The sequence below is a fragment of the Leucoraja erinacea genome, chromosome 10 (assembly GCF_028641065.1).
Source record: "Leucoraja erinacea ecotype New England chromosome 10, Leri_hhj_1, whole genome shotgun sequence".
Lineage (NCBI taxonomy): Eukaryota > Metazoa > Chordata > Chondrichthyes > Rajiformes > Rajidae > Leucoraja > Leucoraja erinaceus.
Genome location: NC_073386.1, coordinates 2,212,862 through 2,227,861, shown reverse-complemented (window position 1 = coordinate 2,227,861; position 15,000 = coordinate 2,212,862). Strand labels below are relative to the sequence as shown.

The 15,000-nt window shown below is 49.8% G+C and overlaps 1 protein-coding gene across 1 annotated transcript in view; it reads left to right on the top strand.

Moving 5' to 3' along the window:
* LOC129700702 (tubulin polyglutamylase TTLL7-like) overlaps nucleotides 1-15,000 on the top strand; it is a 77,033-nt gene that overhangs the window by 48,171 nt on the left and 13,862 nt on the right. Inside the window, 3 exon segments of the mRNA XM_055641292.1 lie at nucleotides 5,000-5,035; nucleotides 11,412-11,688; nucleotides 13,350-13,371. Of these exon segments, the coding sequence (XP_055497267.1) occupies nucleotides 5,000-5,035; nucleotides 11,412-11,688; nucleotides 13,350-13,371 (335 nt within the window).

Sequence of the window (15,000 nt, the reverse complement as noted above, 5' to 3'; positions counted from 1 at the left end):
AGAGCCCGGACTTGAACCCGATCGAACATCTCTGGAGGGACCTGAAAATAGCTGTGCATCGACACTCCCCATCAGAACTTGAGAGGATCTGCAGAGAAGAATGGGAGAAATTACCCAAATACAGGTGTGCCAAGCTTGTAGCGTCATACCCAAGAGGTCTTGAGGCTGTAATCGTCGCTAAAGGTGCCTCAACAAAGTACTGAGTAAAGGGTCTGAATACTTATATCAATGTGATATTCCAGTTTGTTTTTAATAGCTTTGCAAACATTTCTAAACAGCTGTTTTTGCTTTTTTTATTCTGGGCTATTGTGTGTAGATTGAAGATTAAAAAAAAAAAGAATTCAATCCATTTTAGAATAAGGCTGTAACGTAGCAAAATGTGGAAAAAGTGAAGGGGCCTGAATACTTTCTGAATGCACTGTATAGAAACATAGAAATTAGGTGCAGGAGTAGGCCATTCGGCCCTTCGAGCCTGCACCGCCATTCAATATGATCATGGCTGATCATCCAACTCAGTATCCCGTACCTGCCTTCTCTCCATACCCTCTGATCCCCTTAGCCACAAGGGCCACATCTAACTCCCTCTTAAATATAGCCAATGAACTGGCCTCAACTACCCTCTGTGGCAGAGAGTTCCAGAGATTCACCACTCTCTGTGTGAAAAAAAAGTTCTCCTCATCTCGGTTTTAAAGGATTTCCCCCTTATCCTTAAGCTGTGACCCCTTGTCCTGGACTTCCCCAACACCGGGAACAATCTTCCTGCATCTAGCCTGTCCAACCCCTTAAGAATTTTGTAAGTTTCTATAAGATCCCCTCTCAATCTCCTAAATTCTAGAGAGTATAAACCAAGTCTATCCAGTCTTTCTTCATAAGACAGTCATGACATCCCAGGAATCAGTCTGGTGAACCTTCTCTGCACTCCCTCTATGGCAATAATGTCCTTCCTCAGATTTGGTATACCCGAGGTACAGTGAAAAGCTTTTGTTGCGTGCTAACCAGTCAGCGGAAAGACGATACATGATTACAATCGAGCCGTTTAAAGCTGTGTGCTAAGTTAAAAACTGAAATACTGTAAATAAACGTGAAGCCAAAATAGAATATTGGTATTACAGGACTAGTTAACCACTAAGTAAGACTTGGCACTGTGTGGAAATTAAATAAGGTGAAGTATTTTAGCCGTATTGTTGTGAGGAACAGTTTAGAAATGATTGAAGTTCTCACCACATTCTGATGTTTATAGAGGATATGTCAGCAACAGCCTATAGCCTGTGGAGAGGCAGGGAGTCTCTAAAGCAACTTCTAGACTTATGCGCGACTCCAAAGTTTGCCGACAGATTTCCTCCATTGTAATAGTGAGTGTTGCCAGCTTTACAATTGTTCTCGCTGCATATATTCTCGGCCGTTTTGGGGAGGCGGGGTGGCGCAGCGGTAGAGATGGCGACTCGCCGCGCGACAGAGGCCCGGGTTCGATCCTGACCGTGGGTGGCGGTCTGTACGGAGTTTCTCCGGGAGCTCCCACATTTCAAAGACGTGCGGGTTTGCTGGTTACCGTATTTCCCGGCAATGAAGACGACGCTGCCCGCCAACCACCACCTCCGCCGGTTGCGCCTGTGCCGAAGGACACCGCGGCTGGCTGGCTGGTGGGGGCGGGCCGGCAGAAGGCGCTGAGGTGGCGGATAGTTCCGTTGTCTGGTCCCGGCAGCCACTCGCAGCCACCCGAGCTACCGAGTGAGTTGCTGGCGTGATGATCCCCGACCCCCTCCTTCTCAACGCTCCTGCTCTCCCCTTGGCGTGCGTGTGTGCGCGTGTGCGTGTGTGCGTGTGGTGCGTGTTGGGTGCGTTGTGTGGTGTGTGTGCGTGTGTGTGTGTGGTGGTGTGGTGTGTGGGTGCGTGGGTGCGTTGTGTGTGCGTGTGTGCTTGTGTGCGTGTGTGTGTGTGCGCGCGTGTGTGTGCGTGAGTGTGTGTGTGAATATGGGTGTGTATATCTGCGTGTGTGTGCGTGTGTGTGTGTGTGTGTGTGTGCATTTGTGCGTGTGTGTGTGTGTGCATGTGTGTGTGTGTGTGTGTGTGTGCGTGTGTGTGTGTGTGTGTGTGTGCATGTGTGTGTGTGTGTGTGCGTGTGTGTGTGTGTGCGTGTGTGTGTGTGTGTGTGTGTGTGTGTGTGTGTGTGTGTGCGTGTGTGTGTGTGTGTGTGCGTGTGTGTGCGTGCGCGCGTGTGCGTGTGTGTGCGTGCGTGGGTGTGCGTGTGTGGGTGTGCGTGTGTGTGCGTGTGTGTGTGTGCGTGTGTGCGTATGCGTGTGCGCGCAGTCTTAACCCATGCACTTTATTCTCCCTCCCCTCCCCCGGCAGGTTTGCGACCTCTGACTGTGCGGCAGAGGAGAAGACGCGATGTCCTGAGGCTTAGAGCAGTTAGAGGCGGAGACGAGGGAAAGAATATGAGTGCGTTCCCAGGTCAAGGCGGGAAGAGAGAAGGGTGTGAGAAGGAAGTCCACCTAGACTGAGAAACATGTCAAGTTTCAGGCCGAGTGAAGAACCTTCCACCAGCAAAATTCATTATATTTTATGTTTTAGAGATATATATAAATAGATAGAAAGAAAATAAATATTGGACAAATCTACACACGTTTTCAGAAATCATTAATGATGATATAATTGTGTCTCTCCCTCACCGTCCAAGAATCTCATGGTGCAGGGTCTCGGGGAGAAGATCTTTGGTTCTTCTTGAGCCACGGGCGAGGTCCCCCTGGACTGGAGAGGAGCCATATTGTTCCTTGGTTGAAGAAGGGGAAGTAGGCAAGTTGGGCCGAAGGGCCTGTTTCCACACTGTGTCCAACTCTAGAGAGGAATCCAGGGAAGTATTGCAGAAGATTCTTCGGGATTGGATTTGTTCATGAGTGATGGGAGCAGAATTTGGCCATTTGGCCCATCATGTCAATTCCCCCATTCAATCATCTCTCCCCCTCAACCCCATTCTCCTGCCTTCTCCCCATAACCCCTGACACCCGTACTAATCAAGAATCTGTCTATCTCTGTCTTAAAAATATTCATTGACTTGGCCCTCCACAGCCGTCTGTGGCAAAGTTGTCCACAGATTCACCACCCTCTGACTAAAGAAAATTACTCCTCATCTCCTTCCTAGTGGAACTTCCTTTAATTCTGAGGCCGTGACCTCTGGTCCTGGACTCTCCCACTCGTGGAAACATCCTTCCCCACATCCACCTTATCCAGGCCTTCGGTGAGTTTCAATGAGGTCCCCCCCTCATCCTTCTACACAGCGCGTACAACAGGCCCAGTGCCGACAAACGCTCATCATGTGTTAACCCACCCGTTCCTGGGATCACCTCTCTAAGTTATTCCCATTGGGAATGGGATGGGTTGATTAGGGACAGCCGGCATGGCTTTGTACGCGGAAGGTGATGTCTTACTAACCTGATTGAGGATGATTTTGGGGATGATCAGCCATGATCACATTGAATGGCGAATGGTGCTGCCTCGAAGGGCCGAATGGCCTCCTCCTGCACCTATTGTCTATTGTCTATATTATTTATAAATGACTCGGACGATAGCATTGACTGGGTTGGTCAGCATGTTTACAGATGACTCCAAGGTTGCTGGAGTGTGTTAAAGGCTGTCAGAGTATCGGGCGGGATATAGACCAGCGACGCAAATGGGTAGAGAAATGGCAGATGGAGTTTGGTCCGAGCAAGTGTGAGGTGTTGCACTTTGGGAGGTTAAAGGGAAAGTATACAGTAAATGGCAAGACCCTTCACGGCAAATGATATACGGAGCCCAAATCCATATCAGACAGGTTGATCGAGTGGCAAAGAAGGTGTATGGAATGCTCGCCTTCATTGGTCGAGGCATTGAGTATAAGAGTCAAGAAGGTGTAATGCAGCCCTACAAGACATTGGTTAGGTCACATTTGGAATATTGCCTGCAGTTCTGGTCACCCTGTTACAGGAATGTGGGTTTGGAGAGTATGGAGAGGAGGCTCACCAGAATACTGCCTGGATTTGAGGGTTTCGGCTACTGTTTAAGAATAAGGGAGTAAGCCATTTAGAACAGAGATGAGGAAACACTTTTTCACACAGGGAGTGGTGAGTCTGTGGAAGTCACTGCCTCAGAGGGCGGTGGAGGCAGGTTCTCTGGATGCTTTCAAGAGAGAACTAGATAGGGCTCTTAAAGATAGCGGAGTCAGGGGATATGGGGAGAAGGCAGGAACGGGATACTGATTGGGGATCAGCCATGATCATATTGAATGGCAGTGCTGGCTCGAAGGGCCGAATGGCCTACTCCTGCACCTATTGTGTCAAAGGTTACAGAGGTTTACCAGGGGGTTTACCAGAATACCGCCTGGGTTAGAGGGTTTCAGCCACAGAGGGAGGTTGGGGAGACTTTGATTGTCTTCCTTAGATCGTGAGAGTTCAACAGCAGTATATAACAAAGATATTAGAGCAATATGGTCTATGATATTTGGTATATAAGAGGTGGAACAAGTCTTCTACAGGATGTGGTGGATGCCTGCAACATGCTGCCAGAGGTGGCGGTGGTGGAGATATGATGGTGGTGGTCATGAGACGTTTAGATAGGCATGTGGAAGTGGGAGGAATGGAGGGATATGGATCATGCACAGGCAGGTGGGATTAGTTTATCTTGACATCATGTTCGGCACAGACACTGTGGGCCGAAGGGCCTGAACCTGTGCTGTACTGTTCTATGTTCTCCAGCTCAGAAGTGAAGAAACGTCACCCGTTCCTTCTCTCCAGAGATGCTGCCTGTCCCGCTGAGTTACTCCAACTTTTTGCGTCTATGCAATTTTCTGACGTTAATTGCAAGACAAAATTAATAAAAGAGTAATAATGGTGGCTGACTAGGAAAAGGGGAGATGCAGCGAGACCTGGGTGTCATGGTACACCAGTCATTGAAGGTAGGCATGCAGGTGCAGCAGGCAGTGAAGAAAGCGAATGGTATGTTAGCATTCATAGCAAAAGGATTTGAGTATAGGAGCAGGGAGGTTCTACTGCAGTTGTACAGGGTCTTGGTGAGACCATACCTGGAGTATTGCGTACAGTTTTGGTCTCCAAATCTGAGGAAGGACATTATTGCCATAGAGGGAGTACAGAGAAGGTTCACCAGACTGATTCCTGGGATGTCAGGACTGTCTTATGAAGAAAGACTGGATAGACTTGGTTTATACTCTGTAGAATTTAGGAGATTGAGAGGGGATCTTATAGAAACTTACAAAATTCTTAAGGGGTTGGACAGGCTAGATGCAGGAAGATTGTTCCCGATGTTGGGGAAGTCCAGGACAAGGGGTCACAGCTTAAGGATAAGGGGGAAATCCTTTAAAACCGAGATGAGGAGAACTTTTTTCACACAGAGAGTGGTGAATCTCTGGAACTCTCTGCCACAGAGGGTAGTCGAGGCCAGTTCATTGGCTATATTTAAGAGGGAGTTAGATGTGGCCCTTGTGGCTAAGGGGATCAGAGGGTATGGAGAGAAGGCAGGTACGGGATCCTGATTTGGATGATCAGCCATGAAGGGCCTGCAGCGTCCACCTCATTTTGTGATCTCCTATGTTCCTGGGTGTTTGGGTTGCCGAACCAGGCCGTGATGAAAACAGTGAACAGAGGTATCAGCACCTTGACTAGGATTATTTCGACCTGCTTCTCGTCTCTGCCTCCACATCAAATACCAGAGGGCGTCACTTTAAGGTGAGAGGAGCAAAGTTTAGAGGAGACTAGACCAAGTGGGACCCAACGGGTCCCTATCACACGGGAGGCCCGGTCCCCCAACGCATCCTGTTCCACCCCAACGCAATATTCTACCACTCAACAATTGCCTCTACGGGAGGCTTGGTCCCCCAACGCAATATTCCACCACTCACCCGATCCCCCGACGCAACCTGATCCTGCAACGCAATATTCCACCACTCGCCCATAGCCCCCAACTGCGCAGGGGCTGATCATTTCACCTTATGCAAAATGCAGTGCCTGTGACGTCATAGCTGCAGATATAGCTGCAGAGTGAAGTTTTCCTTCTCAAATCTTGACGTTTAAAATTAAAAAATGTGAAATTACTTGTGAAATATAACATCTATCTGAACGAAACTTGACACAGACCACCATGGGACAATGGTGAGTAAGGTGGTGTAAAACCTTTAACACTATCGTGTATCGTTTTGGCATAATTTCACGATCATATGTAATCACATAGATAGATAGATAGATAGATAGAAACAAGATGAGAGTTTTAGTAATATATACTAGACCAATTGCAGACCCGTTGGGTCTGCTTCCCCAACACACCCGTCCCCTACCCAGAGCCCCCACGGGAGGCATGGTCCTCCGACTCAAGCTGTTCCCGAACGTAAGATTCGCAGCACCCCCTCCCCCCCCCCTTGCCTCCCTCAGCAGTGCTCTTTAAAAAATTCCAATTGCACGTGCCCTGCATCAGTTGAAGCTGGTCGGTTTAAATTCAAAGACGTCATCATTTGAAGCTGGTCGGTTTGAAATTCAAGGTAATTAATCTATAATTAATAAATAAGTCGAGAAATAAAGCATAAAATGTTCAGTGAAAGTGATCTCTGAGGGGAAAAATGTGAATCAGAATATGTAAAAATCTTGTGAAAGTTGGCATTTTTAAAGCTTTAATCACGAATAACGTGTCAAATATAGGATGAAATCTTCATTGACGCTGGTCTCTGCCAGCTGAGCCGTTGTGACGTCATCATTTGAAGCTGGTGTTTTTAATTTCAAAGTCTTTTGACTTCATCAGTAATGAGTCGAGAATAAGTCGAAAATAAAGCATGAAATGTTCAGATAAGGTGATCCCGGCCTCGACAGGAAAAATGTCAACCGGAATATGTAAAAATGTAATCATTACCGCGTGGTGTTTTTGTGAAGATGTACACACACACACACACACACACACACACACACACACACACACACACACACACACACACACACACACACACACACACACACACACAGTTTTAATAAGTATATGATGATATGATAGACGTACAGAGCATGTTGTCAAGCTGGAAAGGGTGCCGAGAAGATATACGAGGATGTTGCCAGGACTTGAGGGCCTGAGCTACAGGGAGAGTTTGGGCAGAACTCTATCCCTTGGTATGTAGGAGGATGAGATGTGTTCTTATAGAGGTGTTGAAAATCATGACAGGAATACATCGGGTAAATGCACATTCTTTTAGACAGAGTAGGGGAATCAAGAACCAGAGGACACATGTTTCAGGTGAAGGGGAAAGATTGAATCGGAACTTGAGGGGCACTTTTTTTTAATACAAAAGGTGGTCGGTATATGGAACGGGGTGTCAAAAGAGGTGGTTGAGGCAGGTACTAACACAATGTTTATATAACCAAGGTGCAGGGATAGGAAAGATTTGGCAGGATATGGGCCAAACGCAGGCAGATCATAGTCATAGATTGATACAGCATGGAAACAGGCCCTTCGGCCCAACTTGCCCACGCCGACCAACATGTCCCATCTACACTAGTCCCACCTACCTGCGTTTGGTCCATATCCCTTTAAACCTGTCTAAATGTTTCTTAAACGTTGCGATAGTCCCAGCCTCAACTACCTCCTCCGGCAGCTCATTCCATACACTCACCACCCTCTGTATGGAAAATGTTACCCCTCAGGTTCCTATTAAACCTTTTTCCCTTCACCTTGTACCTACACCCTCTGGTCCTCGATTCCCCTACTCTGGGCAAGAGACTGTGTGTTTACCTGATCTATTCCTCTCATGATTTTGAATGTGGGGCTAGAGTAGAGGGGACATGTTGATCGGGATGGGAAGTTGGGCTGAAGGACACTGTGTCCATGCTATAGAATTCTGGCTCTACGTTTTACACACAGACAAAGTCAAAGTCAAAGTTAACTTTCTTGTCAATTCAATTATGCAACAGTAGTTACACAGAGGATTGAAGTTACGTTTCCCCATACTCCAAACGTGCAGGAATATTAAAAACACAGACAGACAACATATCAATAAAAATAGACATTACATTATTTAAAATATTTAAATATTCACAGTGTGCCAAAATGTAGCAAAATCTTTGAGGTATTTTAAACAGGGCGCAACAATGAAAGGTGCAATATAGAAAAAGTGCAAATTCCGTACTGGAGACATTGAGCCAAAGTTATTTTCACAGTTTGTTGTCTTTGTTTGGGTACTGTTCATGGAATTTTCTTAAGTGTGTTGAGTAGTCTGATGGCCTGAGGGAAAAAGCTGTTTTTGAATCTGGTGGTTTTGCTCCGCGTGCTGCGGTAGCGCTTACCGGAAGGTAGGAGGGTGAACAGTTTGTGTGCTGGGTGGGTGGTGTCTTTGATGATATTGCTTGCTCTCTTGCGACAGCGAGATGGGTATAGGTCCTGGATTGCTGGTTGGGGTGATCTGGTGATCTTCTCCGCTGTCCTCACCACTCTCTGTAGGGCCTTCTGGTCAGCAGCAGAGCAACTGCCATACCGGACTGAGAGACTGCTGGTAAGAATGCTCTCAATGGCACCCCTGTAAAAGGTCGTGAGGGCAGAGGGGGGGAAGTCAGCTCTCCTCATCCGTCGAAGGAAGTGGAGGCGTTGCTGTGCCTTCTTGACTAGGGAGATGGTGTTGATGGACCATGTCTGGTCATCTGTGATTTGCACTCCCAGGAAGTTGGTGCTTTTCACAGACTCCACTGCACTGCCGTTGATGGTAAGTGGGGTTTGTGCTGTCTGTTTCTTCCTGAAGTCCACAGTTATTTCTTTTGTTTTGTTGACATTGAGTTGAAGGTTGTTGATATCACACCAGTTGATGAGTTGTTGAACCTCCTCTCTGTAGGCTGAGTCGTCATCGTGGCTGATGAGGCCCACCACTGTGGTGTCATCTGCGGACTTGATGATGTGGTTCGAATTGTGCTTGGCACTACAGAGGGTGGTGGGTGCCTGGAACGTACTGCCGGGGGGTGGTGGTGGAGGGAGATATGACAGTGGTGTTCCCTTTGGACTTTTGGGTGGACAGATGGATATGCAGGGAATGGGGGGGGGGAGAGATATGGATTATGTGCGTGCAAATAAGAGTTGGTCTTGGCATCATGTTCAGCACAGACATTGTGGGCTAAAGCGCTTGTACCTGTGATGTACTGTTCTATGTTCTATGTAATTATTGCCATTGTTCGGCACATGGACGGGGGGGGGAGAACTTGACCAATATCTGAGGAAGAATGTTACTGGCGTTGGAGAGGGCCCAGAGGAGGTTTACGAGAATGATCCCAGGAATGAGTGGGTCAACCTACGATGAGCGTTTGACGGCACTGGGCCTGCACTCGCTGGAGTTTAGGAGGATGAGATGGGGTGGGTACACCTTATTGAACCTTACCGAATAGTGAAAGGCCTGGATAGAGTGGATGTGGAGAGGATGTTCCCACTGGTGGAAGAGTCTAGGACCAGAGGTCACAGCCTCAGAATTAAAGGACGTTCCTTTAGGAAGGAGATGAGGAGGAATTTCTTTCGTCGGAGGGTGGTGAATCTGTGGAATTCTTTGCCACAGACGGCTGTGGAGGCCACAAGTCAGTGGATATTTTTAAGGCGGAGATTGACAGATTCTTGATTAGTGCGGGTGTCAGAGGTTGTGGGGAGAAGGCAGGAGAGTGGGGTTTGAGAGGGAGAGATAGATCAGCCATGATTGAATGGCGGAGTGGACTTGATGGGGCCGAATGGCCTAATTCTGCTGCTTGAACTGATGAACGTGTTAATTTCTCGGCTTTTGGTGTGCAGGGGAGGAGAGGGAGACGGAGGGGGAGGCGGAGGAGAAGGAGGACTCCCAGGGCTGGTCTGAGAAGGAGCAACGGCAGAACAGCGGAAGTGAAGCGGAGGAGAAGACGCGCGCCCACCACGCCCGCCACTGGTGCCAGAGAAGTGAGTGAGCTCGCCTGTACACTTTAGTTTATTGTCACGTGTTCCGAGGTACAGTGAAAAGCTTCTGTCGTGTGCTATCATTGGAAACATAGGCAATAGTTGCAGGAGGAGGCCATTCGGCCCTTCGAGCCAGCACCGCCATTCATTATAATCATGGCTGATCGTCCCCAATCAATAACCCGTGCCTGCCTTCTCCCCATATCCCTTGACTCCCCTAGAGCTCTATCTAACTCTCTCTTCAATCTATCCAGTGATTTGGCCTCCACTGCCCTCTGTGGCAGGGAATTCTACAAATTCACAACTCTCTGGCTGAAATCCAGTCAGCGGAAAGACAATATATGATTACCAACAAGCTGTCCACAGTGTACAGATACATGATGAAGGGAATAACCTGAATAATGTTTTAGTGCAAGGTAAAGTCCAGTAAAGACCGATTTGAGTATAGGAGCAGGGAGGTTCTACTGCAGTTGTACAGGGTCTTGGTGAGACCACACCTGGAGTATTGCGTACAGTTTTGGTCTCCAAATCTGAGGAAGGACATTATTGCCATAGAGGGAGTGCAGAGAAGGTTCACCAGACTGATTCCTGGGATGTCAGGACTGTCTTATGAAGAAAGACTGGATAGACTTGGTTTTATACTCTCTAGAATTTAGGAGATTGAGAGGGGATCTTATAGAAACTTACAAAATTCTTAAGGGGTTGGACAGGCTAGATGCAGGAAGATTGTTCCCGATGTTGGGGAAGTCCAGGACAAGGGGTCACAGTTTAAGGATAAGGGGGGAAATAAGGGGGAGAAAGATTAAATAGGTACCTGAGAGTCAACTTTTAACATAAAGGGTGGTGGGTGTATGGAACCAGCTGCTGGAAGAGGTAGTTGAGGCTGGGTATCGCAATGTTTAAGAAACATTTGGACAGTCACGGATGGGACAGGTCGAGAGGGATACGGGGTAAATGCAGGCTGGTGGGACTAGTCTAGATGGGACTTGTTGGTTGGCATGGGCAAGTTGGGCTGAAGGACTCACCCTGTGGAGGAGACATCTGCCTGCACTCGCTGGAGTTTAGCAGGATGAGAGGAGAGACCTCATTGACATGTACCGAATAGTGAAAGGCCTGGATAGAGTGGATGTGCAGAGGATTTTTCCACTAGTGGGAGAGTCTAGGACTAGAGGGCACAGCCTCAGAATAAAAGGACGTACCTTTAGAATGGAGATGAGGAGGAATTTCTTTAGCCAGAGGGTGGTGAATGTGTGGAATTCATTGCCACAGGCGGCTGTGGAGGCCACAAGTCGAGTTATAATTTAACGGAGGAGATTGATAGATTCTTGATTAGTGCGGGTGTCAGGGGTTATGGGGAGGATGGGGTCAGGAGGGAGAGATTGATCAGCCATGATTGAATTTACTTGAAGGGCCGAATGGCCTGCTTCTGCTCCTGTGAATGCATGAGTGATGGTTTATTCTTTGTTGGTGTGTGTTCTGCAGGCAGGATACAGAGGAACCCACTGGCGTTGAGGAAGAAGCCCCCTCCTTGTGTGGCACCGGCCGTCTCCGTGCCAATTAGACGTTCCACCTCTTGCCCCCGCGCCATCTCGTCCTTGGCACCGCAGGCCCAGTCGCCGGGGGCGGAGCCAAGGTCCACGTCCGCCAAACCCGCCGCGGCCGTGTCCAGGCTCGCTGCTGGGCTACGGTCACAGTCTCTCAACCGCAACGCAGTCTCGCAGCAGATGCCGCACAGTCTCAGCCTGGGCACCATCCACTCTGGGCCAGTAAGTAGGGGCCGCCATCCTGTAGCTTAGAGATACAGCGCGGAAACAGGTCCATCGGCACACCGAGTCCACGCCGACCAGCGATCTCCCCCCTACACTAGTTTAGAGATACAGCGCGGAAACATGTCCATCGGCACACCGAGTCCACGCCGACCAGCGATCTCCCCCCTACACTAGCTTAGAGATACAGCGCGGAAACATGTCCATCGGCACACCGAGTCCACGCCGACCAGTGATCTCCCCCCTACACTAGTTTAGAGATACAGCGCGGAAACAGGCCCTTCGGAGTGTGGGAGGAAACCGAAGATCTCGGAGAAAACCCACGCTGGTCACGGGGAGAACGTACAAATTCCGTACAGACAGCACCCGTAGTCGGGATGGAACCCGGGTTCCCTTGGCGCTGTGAGGCAGCGACTCTACCGCTGCGCCACCGTGCCGTGCCCGCCCGAGTGGCAGACGTCCAAGGGGAGAATTTGCAACCGTTTGACAAGGGTCAGTGGTTGATGAGATTTGATTTCAACCCAGTCTAGTTAACATTGGATGGCTTCTTTCACTGGACGTGGTTTGATGTTGGACATTTCAGAATGCAAGTGTATGTGAAGAGGAGTAATAATTCATAGGGGAAGGATGTAGAGGGCAATAAAATGCATGGATGTTTCAAACGGGCCTTCATAGAGCAGGAGGACAAAACAGATAATGTTGGTGCGTTTATGATTCCCTCTTCTAACTAACTCATGTTTCTTTTTCTTTTATTTTCTTCCTTTATTCTTTCCTCTTGGCACTTTTCCCTTTATTTTTGCTTCTTCCCTGATTCCCTCCCTCCCTCCCTCCCCCCTCCCTCCCTCTCTCCCTCCCCCCCTCCCTCCCACTCCTCCCCCCCTCCCCCCCTCTCACTCTCTCTCCCCCTCACTCTCCCCCCCACTCACTCTCCCCCCCCCCCTCACTCTCCTCCCACTCACTCCCCCCTCACCCCCCCTCCTCCCCCTCACTCTCCCCCCCCACTCACCACTCTCTCTCTCCCCCCCCTCACCCTCTCCCCCCCCCACCTCTCTCTCCCCCCCCCACTCACTCTCTCTCCCCGTTCCACTCACTCACTCTCTCTCCCCCCACTCACTCCCTTCCTCCCCCTCTCTCCCCCTCTCTCTCCCCCCCTCTCTCTCCCCCCCTACTCACTCTCATTCCCCCTTTCCCCCTTCACTCTCTCCCCCCCTTCACTCTCTCTCCTCCCCCCCCCCCTCTCTCCCCTCTCTCCCCCACTCCCCCCCTCTCCCCCCTCCCCCCTTCTCCCCTCTCTCACCCCCCCCCCCCTCTCACTCCCATTCCTCCCCCCTCTCTCTCTCCCCCTCTCTCCTCCCCTCCCCCCTCTCCCCCCCCTCCCCCCCTTCACTCTCTCCCCCCCTCTCCTCCCTCCCCCCTCTCCCTCTCTCCCCCTCCCCCCCTCACCTCCCCTCTCTCCCCCCCTCACTCTCTCCCCCCCCCTCCCCCCCCCCCTCACTCTCTCCCCTACTCACTCCATTCCTCTCCCCCCTTCACTTACTCACTCTCTGCCCCTTTTCTCCCTCCCCCATTTTCTCCTTCCCTTCCCTCCCTCCGTTCTTTAGGGGAAGTCTCGGCAGCACAGGGAGAGTTCTCCCAACCTGTGGAAGGGAAAGGTAATAGATTGAGCCTACTGCCAACTTGACCATGTGTGGATGGCCGATTCTTGCAACACTGGTCATTGCCGGTCAACTGGTCTCTGACACCTTGCATTGGTTTCCCAGACACTATCTATCTACTTGTACATAAGCAGGGCGCGCTGCTGCACCCCTCTCAAATTCCACTAGCGACGGCCAACTTTTACACACATTCTACCCCCTGAAATTGTGCACAATTTCTGACTTCTTATCATCAATAACAAAATGTTCTCAAAACAATAGACATTAGGTGCAGGAGTAGGCCATTCGGCCCTTCGAGCCAGCGCCGCCATTCAATGTGATCGTGGCTGATCATCCCCAATCAGTACCCCGTTCCTGCCTTCTCCCCATATCCCCTGACTCCGCTATCTTTAAGAGCCCTCTCTAGCTCTCTCTTGAAAGTATCCAGAGAACCGGCCTCCACCGCCCTCTGAGGCAGAGAATTCCACAGACTCACCACTAATGCATTTCGTTGTCTCTGTACTGTACACTGACAATGACAATTAAAATTGAATCTGAATCTGACTCTCTGTGAGAAAAAGTGTTTCCTCGTCTCCATTCTAAATGGCTTACCCCTTATTCTTAAACTGTGTGGGCCCTGGTTCTGGACTCCCCCAACATCGGGAACATGTTTCCTGCCTCCAGCGTGTCCAAACCCTTAATAATCTTATATGCTTCAATAAGATCCCCCCTCTCATCCTTCTAAACTCCAGAGTGTACAAGCCCAGACGCTCCATTCCCTCAGCATGTGACAGTCTCACCATCCCAGGAATAAACCTGGTGAACCTACGCTGGGCTCCCTCAATAGCAAGAACGTCCTTCCTCACATTTGGAGACCAATACTGCACGCAATTCGCTGCAGTCCCGCGCTGAGTTTCCGTGGCTTCCACGGTGGTGCATTTGGCGACCTTCCATTATTTTTTAATGTTTATATAGTTTTTTTTTTTTTTGTGTGTTGCATTTAGGGAGGGGGAAACTTTTAAATCTCTCCCTGCACGGGAGACCCGACCTTTTCTTGTCGGGTCTCAGTTGTCGTAATGGCTGCAACGACGCTGGCCTCGCCCTCAAGCCGGGGAGATGAGGATCAGGTTCACCGTCGCGGAGGGCCGAATCGAAGGAAGAAGTGGAGGTGCTTGTTCCGGGATTCGAGGCTGCGAGTCGGCGGACATCCACCGGGAGCCCCGGGTCCCTGGCTTTTCAGGGCTCCTGCAACGGCGACTTCTCCTGCCCGAGTTGCGGGGGGTCGAAGAGCTCCTGGAGCGGGGCCTTTCATCGTGGAATGGCCGCGGGTAGCCGGGGGTCTAACATCAAGACCCGGTGGGCGACCTTGCATCACAGCCGTGGCTTTAATGGCCGCGGGACAATCGCCATCGCTTTAATGGCCGGGGGACTTTGACTTTGACTCTGACATCGGGGGGGGGGGGGGGGGTGGAGAGTGCAGTGGAGAGATAAGTTTTTTTTGGCCTTCCATCACAGTAATGTGATGGATGTTTATGTAAATTATGTTGAAATGTATGGCTGCAGAAACGGCATTTCGTTTGGACCTCCAGGGGTCCAAATGACAATTAAATTGACTACTACTACGACTACTACTTGACTACTAATAATAGTTTGGTTTTTTTTTGTTGCATTTACAGCACGTC